Source organism: Glycine max, chromosome 4 (genome assembly GCF_000004515.6).
Source record: "Glycine max cultivar Williams 82 chromosome 4, Glycine_max_v4.0, whole genome shotgun sequence".
Classification (NCBI taxonomy): Eukaryota; Viridiplantae; Streptophyta; class Magnoliopsida; order Fabales; family Fabaceae; genus Glycine; species Glycine max.
In genome coordinates this window covers 39041782-39057350 of record NC_016091.4, presented here as the reverse complement: position 1 = coordinate 39057350, position 15569 = coordinate 39041782, and the positions used below count along the sequence as shown (strand labels likewise).

General features: G+C 33.0%; 2 protein-coding genes across 5 annotated transcripts; one reads left to right on the top strand and one right to left on the bottom strand.

The window, feature by feature from the left end:
• The first annotated feature begins 2967 nt into the window (after positions 1-2967).
• Positions 2968-6356, top strand: LOC102659619 (uncharacterized). Its single transcript, XM_014774718.3, has 2 exons — positions 2968-4973; positions 6055-6356. The coding sequence occupies exons 1-2, from the start codon at positions 2968-2970 to the stop codon at positions 6230-6232; spliced, it is 2184 nt and encodes a 727-aa protein (XP_014630204.1). The 3' UTR covers positions 6233-6356.
• A 2382-nt stretch (positions 6357-8738) lies between these two features.
• On the bottom strand, positions 8739-13735 carry LOC100788995 (ninja-family protein AFP3). 4 transcript variants are annotated; one of them, XM_003522942.4, is made up of 4 exons: positions 13577-13735; positions 13077-13139; positions 12614-12944; positions 8739-9346 (listed from the first exon to the last, which is right to left on the bottom strand). In XM_003522942.4, the coding sequence occupies exons 2-4, from the start codon at positions 13080-13082 to the stop codon at positions 8940-8942; spliced, it is 744 nt and encodes a 247-aa protein (XP_003522990.1). In that variant the 5' UTR covers positions 13083-13139; positions 13577-13735; the 3' UTR covers positions 8739-8939. The 4 variants fall into 4 exon arrangements, with proteins under 4 accessions (XP_003522990.1, XP_006578540.1, XP_006578537.1 ...); XM_006578477.4 differs by having other exon boundaries at positions 13307-13715; XM_006578474.4 differs by having other exon boundaries at positions 8739-9385; positions 13307-13714.
• Between the last annotated feature and the right edge of the window lie 1834 nt (positions 13736-15569).

Genomic DNA, 15569 nt, shown 5'->3' with positions numbered 1-15569 from the left:
TGGAAGTCCATAATTTAGTCTCTTGTGGTGTCAACATTTGAAGCAGAGTACATGACAGTAACATAAGCTAGCAAGGAAGTTGTGTGGTTAGCATGACTAGTCAAGGAGCTAGGCATTGAGTAAGGTGGAGTTCAATTGCATTGTGATAATCAGAGTGGTATCTATTGGCAATGAATTAAGTGTATCATGCTAGAACCAAACATATTGATGTGAGGTTCCACATAATTAGGGAGCTGATGACATCTATCAGGTTTTGTTTAGGAAGATTCAAGATGCAACTGATATGTTAACTAAGGCAACCACAACTGACAAGATTCAAAATTGCTTGAACTTGTTGAATGTTGCTCAATGCTAGATGTGGCATAACTCCAAACTCATGAGATCAATGTGGATTTGCTATTTATCTTCCATAGGGCTAAATATTTGTCAAGTTAGAGATTGTTGTACATGTCTCATATTTTATGGGCGAAGCAAATGTTGGAGCTGAGCATAAAGGCTACATCTTTCTAGGTTATGAAGCAGGTTGGGGATGCATGGTAAAGCCCTCGTGGCACATGTGGTGATATTGTATGCTGATAAATATAATGTACGCGATTTAAGATAATGTACGATATATTATATATATTATGATGTAATCCCATTGTTTATGAATAAGTGTTTGAGTGTGTGCAATTTTTCTTATCTCCCTTAGAATTTCGGTTGTTATTATCAACAATCTAAAAATTATAAATTTAATATTTTTTAAAAAACATTTTGTTTTACTTTATTAATCTTTTTATTATATATATCTTTTATTGTTGTTCAATTCATTTTTTCTTTTTCCTCTAAGATAATATTTCTTTTTTATATATATTTTTATGTTTGTAATCAGTGGAAAAATAAATAATATTTTGATTGAAATCAAATTAAATTATAATCACATTAATTTATATTCAAATTTCAAAACATTACAACAATTAATTTTTTATACCTCTCTCTTTTATTTAGGAAAGAAAGTGAATCAACAAACAATCATAAAGTACAAAGTGATAATATTTTTGGGTAGAAACTAATAAAATATTTAATTTATGATACTATAAAACGATAATAAATTTAATATACTTAATTAGTCTTTTTTTATACAAACCTTCCGAGACAATCTTGATTCTTGAGTCAACCAAGAAAAAAAAGGCAATCTTGAGTCAAACGTACAGGACAATTATAAATAACAAAAAGCTCTTTTTTAAATATTTAATATAATTCATATCTAAGACTCCAACTTAATATTATAAATAATTGAGTCTTTTTAAGAATCAATTTAGTGTATATTTGATTTGTAGTTGAAGTTGTTGCATTGCACGTTTCAATATAGATCAAATAGATAAAAATAGAATGAAAGTAAAAACAAAAGTTTTGATCTTTTGCAAAAGTAATTTTCAAACGTCCTCTTTTCATCGAAGTAATTCTTGGTGTATGTATTAAAAAATTTAATTTGAATGTACTGTTGTTTAATTACATATTCGCGTATAAGATATATATGTTTTAACTTCTATAATAACTAAAGTTTTTAAAACTAATCGCAAAACTCATGTAAATCTAAAAAATCTTTGTATAACTAAACTCATGAAATTTTTTAAAACTAATCGCAAAACTCAACTTATAAAGTTTTGTATAACTTCGATTTTTTTACCTTTTGTTTAGATTAATTGACCATTGGTGCGCATGGCAGCGGAAGTTTGTGAGTTGTGGAAAATACCAGAGATTGAAACGGCTAATTGGCTAAACTTGTGCAATGCCTTCTCCTTTATTTAACCCTTTCTTGTTGTATCTTCTCTCTCTTTTTCTCTCTGCTCACTTTCTTCAAACTTTTTTTACGCTTTTTCTGGATTTCCTGCATCTTTGTTCGTACATTGTTGTGATTCAGACAATGCCATCAGAGGCCTAGTAAATAGCAGGAGCAGGCAACTGGATCATTTGGGCACATTACTTTTCATTGTATATGTCCATTTTTCTGGGTACATTTTTTTTATTGAATCTTTTGAAATGCAATATCTCTTTATAAATCCTTTGTTTCAATTATTATAAAATATGTTTAATTGAGTTGTTTGACTGCCATTATTTTCATCATCTAGTATGTTATATAGTATAGGTTACTCGTACATTTTCAATTTGTGTCATGTACATCATGATAATGCAGTTAGTTTTTATATATGGTTTCTCCTTTTCTTTTTAATATTTGGTAGGTTAAATTTGCCGGCCATCTTCAATAAAATAAATCGATGTAATAGTTAAACATCATGCACTACCGTTTCAGGCACTTTTTTTTTTTATGATAGATAAGGGCCTCTATATTGAAGAACTGAGAATTACATTTTTCTTTTAAAATATATTTTAATAGAGATAGTATCTGATTCTGTTTGAATCAAAATAATGCACACTTGAAACAAACATGAAGATTTGTGATTTTGTGCATGCAAGGCACCTAACACCTTTGTTATGTTACATATTACGGGGTAGAACTCTATTTGGATTTATTAAAAATTAAACTTATAATATAGCCTAATGTGGCACGGTTGATTCATGTATCTGCCCCACCAATATTTGAAGGATAAACATTGCTGCTGCTGTGCTTTCTAGTAGAGATTTAACTCCTCTAGAATGAGCGCAGTTAAAGTAATATTAATCTTGATAAAAAAAACTATTAATATTCCAATATATCTATGATTTGTCATACATATGCACACAACTGAAATTGCTTACTGTTTTTATTTTTTCCTAAAGTGAATTGCAAGGAGTCAGATATCTATGTGATCTCTCATTTTCAAGTGACTGACATGCAATTTTGTTTTCAGCTTTAATTATTAAACAAGCATCTAGTTAGTGACTTGAATCAAATCCTTGTTTCTTTCAGATATGGTTTTTCATTTGAGATTCTGCTTTTACAGAATATCCATACCCTGAATGAATATTACTTGACATTGTTGGCTGATGGAATCCATAAGTAACAGTGGATCTAGTGTTGATATGAGAACTAGTCCTTCTACAAATTCAGGTGAAGGAGAACAATTTAACAAAGAAAAGAAACAAGTAGCCTCCTTTTCACCCTTTTCATCAGAGTTGAAATCACAAGATCACTTTGACCTTATGCCAAATACAACAACCACTACAACTCATCCTAGACCTTTTGGTGCAACCTCTCCTACACGTGACCAAACATGCTCACAGTCTGAATTGCATAACACACATTTAGTGGCAGAAAAGGGTGGCGGAAGGCCAATTGATAGCCATGTGGAAGCACATTCTTCTAACCCTTTTGGTGAAGCTAATCCTTCTCCAATGGAAAATAACACAGCCCCCACCAACACTAAACATGTTGGTGCATCTGAATCTGAAAAGGAGCATGACCATACTAGTGAAAGTGCATTTCCTGCTGATGGTATGCTAGGCCCCCATTCATCATTGGCACCATCCACAAATGAATCATCACAAGGGAATCCCTTCAAAGTTCCTCCCACGAGTGAAACGAGAAAGAACACTAATGTTGGTGAAGCTGACTTGGTGAAAGTTGATGAACAATTTGATCATGGCAGTGAATCACATCATAGACTACCATCACCGGAGCAAGGTCATTGGAGCGTGCCTAGTAGTGAAGCATGGACACATCCTACTAACACACATGGTGAAACTCATGTTCCCTCTTCAAGCCAACAATTAGACCCCTTGTTCACATTGGAATCAGCACAAAATCAACAACAAGCTGATGCAACTTCTAAGAACCATGCAGGTGCTACTACTATTCCCACAAGCGTTGAACCGCATCATACCTTTTCAGTTGCAGGACAAGGACATCAAAGCAAGGCTGATAGCAATTCAGTAACAGATAACAAGTCAGACTCATCAGTTTTATCATTTTCCCCGGCTTCTGAATCTTCAACTCAAGACCACAAGCATAATTCTGCAAATGCAGCCACTAACACACACGGTGAAACTCATGTTCCCTCTTCAAGCCAACAATTCGACCCCTGGTTCACATTGGAATCAGTACAAAACCAACAAGAAGCTGATGCAACTTCTAAGAACCATGGAGGTGCTACTACTATCCCAACAAGTGTCGAACTGCATCATACCTTTTCAGTTACAGAACAAGGATATCATACCAAGGCTAGTAGCAATTCAGTAACAGATAACAAGTCAGGCTCATCAGTTTCATCATTTTCCCCATCTTCTGAATCTTCTACTCAAGACCACATGCATAATTCTGCAATTGCAGTCACTAAAGCACCTCAAAAACGGGGAAAAGATGTTAAGTTTGCTTCAGAATTCAGTGATGATGATATCCCAATCAGCTCTTATCCAAAACATGGACGGCAAGGTAGTGATGGTGCAGGACAATACTCATCAGCAGGTGTTGCTCCTGGCACAAGCAACGGCTCAGAAAAGCAAAATCCTTCACTGCAGGTGATGGAGAGTCCGGATAATCCTACAATTTCTTCAAACTATAGGTTTCCATCACATGTGTTTGATAGACACAAATCAAAATCAAACACTCAATGGAGCACTGCCTCTAATGAATCATTGTTCAGCATTCAAATGGGAAATACGAGTTTCTCGAATGACATGGCTTGGATGAGCAAATCTGGTGATATGGATAGACCTGGTGACATGAACTCGTCTGGCGCATTTCCTCCAAGCAATCAGCCCCCATTCCCACCTCAATCCCAACCCCAACCTCAATCTCAACCTCAACCTCCAGTAACAAAATTCAATGATATCAGCCAATGCACTGCAAAACAACATGAAGTTTCAAGAGTGACTGAACAAAAAGCTGCTGAGACAATGAGAGAGGTTATAATGGAAAACAGTATAAAAAGAGACAGTGTAATCAAAGGAGATTTGATACCTGATCGTGGGGCAGCACCTTCCAATAAGCGTTCTACTTCTAATGCTCATTCTCACCAATCAGACGGGAGCACCAAATCCTTTGCGTTTAATGTGTAAGCTCTAGCTACTTCTTTTATATGTAAAAATACATGCTTGTTTCATTAACTATTCTATTTATAGTGTGTTTAGATTGGCAGTGAGGGATCCAAAATCACGGTGGTGTGGCATCATGAAAAACTACAAGCAACTCTGCTTCGCTTCGCCTTCACATGGAAAATCTGAATTGGTTTTAGCAAAAGTGAAGTCAACCAAACACGCTATACCAATATAATATACTAATAGCATGTTTGGTTTAACTTCACTTTTGTCCAAATCAATTCAGATTTTCCACATTGAAGGAAAAGCAACACAGTTGTTTCCAGTTTTTTCATGGAGCTATTGTGATTTTGGGTCCCTCACTGCTAGTCACGATAGCTCCAAAGGCATATTAGACTAATCCAAAGACTAGTATATATGTTTTTGAAAAGTGATTCTGGTATAGTTTTGTTTATACCAATGTAAATAATTTTGATCTGGAAAGTGTAAAATGTGGCCCTTGAATTCATACTATAAGAACTGTAACACATGATATAGGGAATGTGAATAGATAAACATTGAATTAAGAAATAAATATTCAGCTTAAATATATTTTTACTCATGTAAGTTTATATTTTTTCAATTTTAGTCTCTATAAGTTTTTTTTGTTCATTTTTAATCTCTATAAATTTGTGTCCATTCAAGTTTGATTCTCGTAAATTTTTTTGTTCATTTTTAGTTTTATAAGTGTACGTTTTTTTCATTTTAGTCCATGTAAGTGTACATTTATGGGGATTGAAAATGAAAAAACATAAAATCTTAAAAGGAATTAAAATTAAAAATACACAAACTTACACATACGAAAAATGAACAAAATATGTGACAGGGACCAAAACTAAAAAAATACAAATTTACAAATAACTAAAAATGAAAATAAAAACTTACAGGAAGCAAAATTAAAAAAGCATGAACTGACAAGATTAAAAGCATATTTAAACCTAAATCTTATTATCACTAGACCAAAATTACTGGGATGATGATGCTTCTTGATGGCGGCTAAAGCTTAACTTGATGCTAAGTTTCTTGAGCAAATAATTGAACTGTTTTTGTGATGTGAAGATTGGCAGATGGAGACAAACCTCTTTCACCAAAACATGGTGAAGAGAAGAGAAAGCAGCAGAAACAGCCAGGGCAGCTTAACATTAGACCAACACCAGATGCAGCAGCTCAGAATCCCAAGTCAACCCCAAATGCTTCTCAGAACAAATCATGGTTTTCCTGCTTCTCATGCTGTTAATTAGAACGCATTAGATCACCATCTGATCATAGAGTCTCTCTTGGCTTCTACCAAAACCATTTTATTGTCTAAATCACCTTGATAGTTTAGTATCAAGCACATGCACTTCATAGTTGGGAAATCAGACACAAATATTCTGATTAACAACGTAACATTTGATAGCACTCTTGGTAGATAAATGGATCAACAGAAACAATCTAGGGTCCAGGGATTCCATAGAAAATTATTTTTAGATGGCACACTAAAACACATGCACAAGTGTGCAAGGTCACACAAATTTTCTGTGGCACGTGAACAACAACAGCGGTTCGATTATGTTAATATTCCTTTGTCATTTGGCACGTTTAAAGATGTAGTCAAATAGCTAAAAGTCTCTCAATAGAAGATCCACAGAATGGTAATTTAAATAAGGAGGAACCAATTTATAAGGGTTGATGAAAAAGAGTTTGAGGAAATCAATAGAACTATAAAACTAGTTGGACTACTATCTAAATATTTGAGGATTAAAAAGTTAGAAATGAGTTTTACATGAAAAACTCAATCTTTGACAAGTTCTAATGGAATCAATATACAGTAAACTAATACCTTCAATCATTTTTTTTTGGGTACAGAATACTTTAATTACGACTATGATTTTTTTTAATAAAAAAAACTAGTTCTAGGTTATTTGACTTAATTTATCGTAAAACAAAGACTTAATTTTGTTTTGGAATTTAAAAACTCTTAATAAAATTAAAAATAAGAGTCAAAATTATTTGATGATTTTCTGTGTTTCAAACTAAAAACTACTTTTAAGTTAGAAGAAAATTGAATAAAGTGTTTTTGAATCCTAGGATTTGAAATATGAAAGGAAACTAGAAATTCCTAAAATTAAATGATATAAAAGCTTCTCTTTATTCATGTTTTCTTCATTAAAACAAGGCTTTTTTATTTTTTTATTTTTAAGAACTCCTGTAGAATTGTGTTTTGCATAGTTGCACCTTTTAAGGGTATTAATCAAATGATAAGAGTAATTACTTTTTTTTTTTTAAAAAAAAGAGGAAAATAAATCCTCTCATGTAATTTTACATGACCGAGACAACTGAAAACTTTTGTACCAATTTGTTTTTTTGATAGATTTTTACAACCCTAATAAAATCCTATCCTATTTAGGTTATGCTTCGCAAAACATTTTAATTAATTTTTAACTTTTTTTTACTAGTTTAAAAACTTGCTTGATTGTTTAATAAACAAGTTTTTTTAATAGTCTCTAATGTTTTTTGAAATGTTACTTTAAGTAGAATTTTTTAAAATGTTAATTTTTATATATTTTTTTCTTTTTGTTTTAAATATATTTATCCAATTTTTTTATTACTCTTTTTAAATAAATCTTAATTTTATTATTTTTTGTCATTTTACACCTTTCATGTACTTGAACAATTAATTTTAATAAACATTTATAATTTAATAAGATAATAAATTAGTTTTTCAGTTTTAAGCCTTTAGCTATAACTTAGTTTTCCAATTTTTAACGGACTTTTCAACTTCTAATTAATTTTTCAACTAATTTTTCCATCAAAGGAAAGAAAAAATGAACTAAGTTTTTACGCAATAAAATCATGTCAAAATCTTATATGAAGAGATGCATTCCTGAGCAATGAAGCATCTACGTTAACCCCATTCTGCCCATTAACTTGTGATAAAGGCAAAATTGACATAGTACTGTACTAAAAAAAGGAAAATTCATACCTAAAGTAGCATGTTTATTTCATCACATGTACAATTTATATTTTATATTTTTAAATTATGAGGATTGTTAAATAAAACAGTAGAATTCTCATATTCCCTAAGTGGCGCTAGTTGGACTGCTTAGAGCATCAATCACAGGGACTAAATTTGTAAAAGTATAGGACTGTGCTTCCTGTCGGATAACTGAATATTAGAAGCATTTGGTCGTGACAGGAGTATGTGAAGCAAGGTTGAATACATACCTTACAATCATTCTATTTCTATTAGTGACTGCGTAATAACAAAAAGATAAGTAAAATAACAGCATATAAGAGTTTAGATACTCCATACAAATAATATCATAATAAACATGTCTTTGCAGGCAGTTTTAAGTCTCCTTAAATAGAGGGTAAAAAATATAAGAATAACTAACTCCTTTAGGAAAATTGTATGATAAATAGTGTTTTTTTTTTTTTTTTAATTTGACCCACCCTATTTAAATTGGAGATTTGTAGTCACACAAAACTTGTAAAGACAACAAAACTCTACTTACTGAATTTTATTATAACTACGTCTTCAATATTTAAACTTAGACTACTAATTAAATTGAAACAACCTCTGCTAATTAATCTATGCACTCAGTGATGTATTTAATAAATAATGTTGTTCAGTCACTTACCCATTTCAGAAATGTAGTTATATCTTCATTAAGCTTAGGAACATAAAGGTTGATAACTCCAACATCCTATTCTCCAAGTTGAATTCAATAATAACTTGAAAGTGATGGAAAAACTTGATCTAAATCACATAATTCTCTTGTTTTTACCTTGTATTAAATACTAAAGAACACAACCTCAGATGAAAATTTCCTTTCACACAGGCCACTTGAACAATGGATAATATTAATTCATGGAAACTAAACTAACCAAAGATAGTTTCATTGTTTCCACTTCCCTTTACATTCCAAGATGAATGAACTATAAATCCATTCACATTGCCTCTAAAATGAGTTAGATAAAACAGTGATATGCTTCATTGGATTGGCTACTTCCTTTCCCCCAGCATGCATGACAAACTCAGCTGGAGTGAGGAAATTACCATGGCAGACACAAACAATACACACTTGACCAGACCTATACTTGTACAGAAACCCTTCTATCCTCTTCCCATTGGGGCCATCTCCAGTAGTAGTCACACTTGGCATCCGCCTCAGGATCTCCATTACATCACCTTTAAGGCTGCAGTAGTTCCCAAGTTTATGCTTTTTGGCCGGATTCTCCGGCTTAGTATCAGCAGGCCTAGGTGAAATTCCCTTGGCCATTGTTTTTTGGGAAGCCATGGAATCGTTTTCCTGCTTGGTTGATGTTTGGATATTCGAAGCAACTCCTTCGGCTGAATGTGTGGGACCTATATATGGAATGTTGTATGAGACACCTCTGAGTGTATCTTTGGGATAGAAAGCACACAAGAAAGGTTCAGGTTCAGGTTCAGATAAGCAAAATCAAAAGAAAAAATAGTCAAATATCAGCAATAGAGTTAATTTTAATATTTGCACTAGTTAATGTGATGAACTGTGAGATTTTTTTATTTTTTTAAAGCTAAACTTATATTAATGAATTTAGCAAGCAAACTAAAACATACTTACAGCAATGCAAAGAAATCTGTGATACAAAACACTTACAGCTTTAGTAATATTCTGCTCCATGTGTTATTGCAAATGATTCAGATTACTGCTAGATAAGGAAATTTATTTCTATTGTATCTAATTGTAATCAAGCCGTTGTTTGTTCACGAGTTAATAATGTATTACAGCTAAACCTTAACCACTTACAATTACAAGGTTATTTCTGTAAAATGGTTACGTAGGGAGGAAAACGGTACTTTAGGACCCTTTGTTGCATTAAGTGACCAGATTATCCAAAATAACCCAAGTGAAAACAACCATGAAAACAATGAAGAAAACATGAACAGAACAAAAGACCCTCTCCCAAATTATCAATTTTTAATGCCAAAAACAAATATCTTTGATGTATAAATCTATCAGGGAAAGTTACGAATCCCGCTTTACTTTCATAAATGTTACATCTTAGTTTCTAATCATTATAGATAAAACAAATAAAAGAGAGGTATCCAGTGATATAAGTTTGGCTTCACACTTGCAGCATACATAATAATCTATTAGTATGTAGCGTGAAAGTGTAGGAACGGTGTTTCAGGGGACAAAAATCATAAATAATTAATACAATAATATGATTCAGAAATTAAATTAAACAGAATTAACAAAAGTTATAGTCTAAAGGAATCGTACACCAGCAAACCAATTTCCATATGTAAATGGGCGTCTGAATCCAGAGAATGATGTAACATTATGTCCTAAAATATCAAGGATGCTTAAATTATTTATTTCTAGTATATAAATATTAGTACACTGATATGATAGCCATTATCCACCAATGACGATAGAATTTGAGTTAGTGAAGACTAGTCATACAAAGAATATGAAAACAATTATACAAGATCAACTAGTTGTGATATCATTAAAAATTTATATAAAGAATAAACTCACATTGAGGGAGATAATTTACAGAGTTAAACACAACTCTGCAAGAACAAAATTGATATGGAAGGCCACTAAAAGGAATTTTTAAAAGACTACTGTCAGTTTTTCCTCTATGGGTACATAATGCACTTTTCTTCACTAAACCGGGTCATTGTGACAGTCTTACTCTTTTAGTATAGATCAGTGTTATCAATGGCGGATGGCGGAACACGGGGGAAGACCAAAATTCTGCTATATAAACAGGCCATTGTGGCCTATGGTGCTGCCATAGCAGGCCTCCCTTCACAAATTGCCTATGGCGGTTGGCAAAAAAACTGCCATGCCATTTCTGCCAGGGCGTCAATAGCGCTGCCATTTAACAACACTGGTATAGATTTACCCCATAACACATTCAGCGTTACCATTTATTATTAAGTTTCACTCTTAACAATGTCTTTTAACACCTAAGTACATCAGCAATGGCCATCCTGTATTTGACATGTATTATATATTTGCATCTTGCACAACAATCCAGGGTTATGTTTGCCTGCCCTCAGCCCAATATTTAGCCAAATGACATCGGGATCAGGAATATTAATGTAACCAGGGAAGCAATCATAGTAGACACTTTCGATTTGATGATACATTTGGACACATTAATTTTTTTTTATTTTCCTATTTTAGGGTTAATCATATCTTCTTTCAATAATTACACTCAGCAGTGTGTGGTTTTCGTACCATCCTCTATAGTACAAGCATTTATAAGGATCAAGTGATGTAACACTAAACAAAATGAGTATAGCTTCCTCTGGAATCGCAAAACTTGAATGACCCCTCACCTCAGCCTTTCCTTTTTCATTTAAATCTAACAGATAAAAAAAGATACCAAAACAATGAAGTTTGTTAAAAGGAAAAGAAAAAAACAATTATCAATGAAAGATACAGAGGAATCTAAAGATTCTGCATATCCAAAACTAATTCCAAAGAGCTTTTATTGGTGGGGACAACTGAGAAGAAAAGAGAGATATAATGCAAGTTTGATAAAAGAGCAGTTCAGAAAAATGCTCATCTTATAGTTGCTAAATATCGTTTGTCGTGGTATCATTTGATTACAAAAAAGGGGCATGAAACATATGCAAGCAACTAAGAACATCATCAGACAACATGGTTAACATTCATAACATCAGACAATATTTATCAATTTGCTAAGCTAGATTGAAACCTTTTATAAGCAAACCTCCTTTTCAATTTGTATCTCTCTTTTCATTAGTAGTCTCAAGAGATGGTAGAAAATTGTCAATTTTCATATCTAACAAAAGTTGCATATGCACTATGAAATAGTTCCTCCCAATCATATTTATATACAAAGTGTTTTGCTCTTTAGATATACCTATAATTTAAAAATTTCTGTATCTCTTATGTTATCTTAGAATATCATATGATTTCAAAATAAGGAGAAACTTGGTTTTCTTCATTGGCTTTAAAATCTATCATAATTCATATGCATCATCCATATTTCTTTACTTGTCATACATTGTCATTTATGATGTGATTCTCTATATTTTATAGCATGTTTATGTAATTGATTTCATATATCTTTTCTCAGTATCTTGTCAGTAATTCAGTATAGTTTCTTCTTCACATCTTGAAATCCATGGCAAAATTTGAGTACCAACACTAGGCACACTTGTGATTGCCATGTGAGGCTCTTTGACTAACAACTAAGAATAGTTTTGCATTTGGAGTTGCATTTGCCTTCAAAGTAAACAATAAATTTTTATTTTTGACTGTTCTTCTCTCATCCCCCGGGGTTTTCACTTTTCAGTCATACAAGCTTCAAAGATAAATCTTTCCTTACTCTTCATCACTAATCACATAACACTAGGAAGCAAGATGAATCAAATAATAGTACAAAAACCTAATTGATGTAAACAACCTGAAATTCAATGAAGCAAGGAAAATGACACAAAGAAAAGGGATGGGGGATAGTCCCCAAAACCAAAAAAAGTTTCATCTTATTTTTTTTTTAAATAACTTAGCTGCAACATAAACAAATATATCATTGTTTTCTAATATTTTAATGCAATCACCAGAAACATTAGTCAAGGGATTAAACAAGACATAAGAATACACACCAAGGCCTGAATCCTGAGAAGAATTTGGGAGTGCCTTCGGTTTGAGAAGTGAAGATGGTGTGTTGTTGACATTGACGGCAGAAGAAGCAGCCACCCAAGCAAGCACTTGAGGTGAAAGTGCAGCCACCCTCCTCCTCTGCCTCTCTGTTGGCAGTGAGCAAGATCTGCCAAGAGATGGACCCCACTGGGCCGCATTTGCAACACCAACTACTAATGATGATGATGATGACCTTCTCAACCCCCTCTCTTCTGCTACATTCTCACCACAAGGTGGAAGCTTTAGAGTAAGGTCTGTTTTGTTGGACTTGTACTCTTTCTCATTGTAACACCTCTGCACCCAAAAGAACACACAACGAGTAAAAAAAATCTCATAATGTTAGGCCATTGTTGCATGATGAAAAATAAAAATTAAAAAAAGAAAACAACTTGATCAACATTTTCTTTTCCTTTTTGCTTTATTTACCTCCATTGAAACCAATGAGAAAGAGGGAATCCTTCAACAGAACAACTCCTGGAAGGTTTCTCTCTGAAAATAAAATAAAAAATACAATTGCACGAACAAGTTAGGAACAAGTACAATTTTGGTGGTCCACTTAGAAGACAAAAACACAAATTTAAAAGTACAAAGAGCTACTAAGCTCAAATTTTGTGTTGAAATTAAGAGAAGAAAAAAAATGGGGGAAGGTGGCTCACAATTTTTGTTATGAAGGTGGTTTTAAAGAAAGAAGTGAATGGAAAAAAAAAAAGTAAACAAAATTGAAGAATCTGAGAGAGAGGGTCTGAGAAGAAAACTTAAAAGGGGTTGAGAGAGAGAGAGAGATGAAAGAGGAAGATGAGTTTTGTTTGTTGATGTTAATGTTGTTGTTCAATGATGTTTCTTTCATTCATGGGTGTAGTTCGTGAATTATGAGGAAGCGTTTGAAAGTTCCACGTGGTAATCAGTGAAGAGAGAGGTTGGTTCACATCGTCTACGGTTACAGTACACTTGTGCTTCGACTCTCTGCACTTTGCAGGCACCACCTTACTTCGACATCTTTCTTTCGCCACGCCAAGTAATTCCCTACGCCACTTTGGGGGAACAACGCCAACTCACTCCCACAAGTACCTAAGCTGTTTTTCCTTAGAGTACATGTGTCTTATTCAATTCTTTTTAATTAGGTTAAATTTCATCAATTTTTTTTCTAGACCACAAATATTTTTCACTTAAAAGAATTATGTTTGAGTCGGAGAGGAGTATTATAGACGTCCAAGTTCTTTCTCTAAGTATTTAACACAACTATATATTTAGGACTTGAACATCAGATTTCTGGTTAAGCTAGAACAACTTCATACTAGTTGATTCATGCGCTTGGTGGTATTTCATAGACAACTTTTTAGTTTTTTAAATATTTTTATAATTGAATCTTATATTTATTTTTTAATTGAATCTTTCAATCCTTTTTGGTACCTGAATAAGTTTAGGTGAGTTGGATTCCGGATGTTCACTAGGGTTGGGACAAGCTTCAAGATTCAAAGAGTACTTATAGAAGTACTTACAGATTAACCATCAATAAGATCTTCACATCGATAACGAGAATAAAATTCACGTCCTTTTGGGATATGAGTTTGTCCATTATCAACTGGACCAACCTTTATGAATCTTTCAATCTAACTTCTATTATAGGAAATTAACCACAAAACATATAATTAGTCTCTGATTCAAGTATTGTTATCTTTGCAGGTTTGCAGTGAGTCTATCCTTAAAGGTTAGTATTTTGTCCATAGATCTTCTTAGCAGGATTCTTCAACAAATGTTTTCATCTCTATAGGTCCACTCAACCTAATATTCTTTTACAAGCTCTTCAAATTTTACTTCACTTACAACAACAACTAACTCATACAAGTTACTTAAACGATTAATATTTTATAATGACAATTAGTCAGTGTGACACCCTCTACCCCGACATACATATAAATAAATAAAACATATAAAAATAAAGGTAAACAAATTAACGTGGGTAAAAGGTTCACATTTATTTCACTATTATCAAATAAAACTTATTAACAGAACATGGCCGTCAAAGTTTACAAGAGAAATTTTATTAAATCAGGGAGGTAAAATAAAATAAAATAACATCATGCAATTAAAATAAAAAACTCATCCCCAATGTCACATTCTATCAGAGGATTGTGTCTCAGCGTCCTCTAGCATGAGGTTCTTTAAAGTCATCCACCTAGTCATCTGTTCTCACGAATACAAGGTTCGAGATCATCACAAGATCCAAACACAAATAGCACACAGGGAGTGAGTTATCACATTTTAAAAAAATACAAATAAACAAAGACATGATCAAAATAAATTATGGAAGTATTTATAATTAACATAGCTCAACTTAATACAATCCACGTCACTTCACCACTTTATCATTTAAAATTTATTTTTCAATCATCAATCACATTACACATGAATCACACACTCGGGTCAAGACATAATAACACTCATCAATTTCATAATAGACAATTAGCAAGCGTTATGCAACAATTATACTAAGACTCAAGCATATATGCAATGTGGTATCACGTCAGTGAAAAACCACACTGGACGCTTAGGAGTACATAACTAGACACATCACATAATGGGTATGTCAGGTCACTCACACTAAGTAAAATCATAAGCTGACCAGTCAGGGTCACTCTGTTTTGCGAGAATGCTCCAACCATATGGGATCAATATAGGCTTAAAGTAGAACTCAAATCGAGTGTCTTTACCCCCAAGGCCTAAACTTCGAACAATCCATTAGGGCCTCACCTTCCTGATTTAGGTCCAACCCCTAAAACAATTTTTGCACGCAAACACTGCTCATGAATTATACAATACCCACGATCTCACACTCGTGTTTCAAACACGTTTAACACATTGCACTACAATTTAACACTTTAGGTTCCTAACTAGGAATCCTACACTTTCCTTTTAACA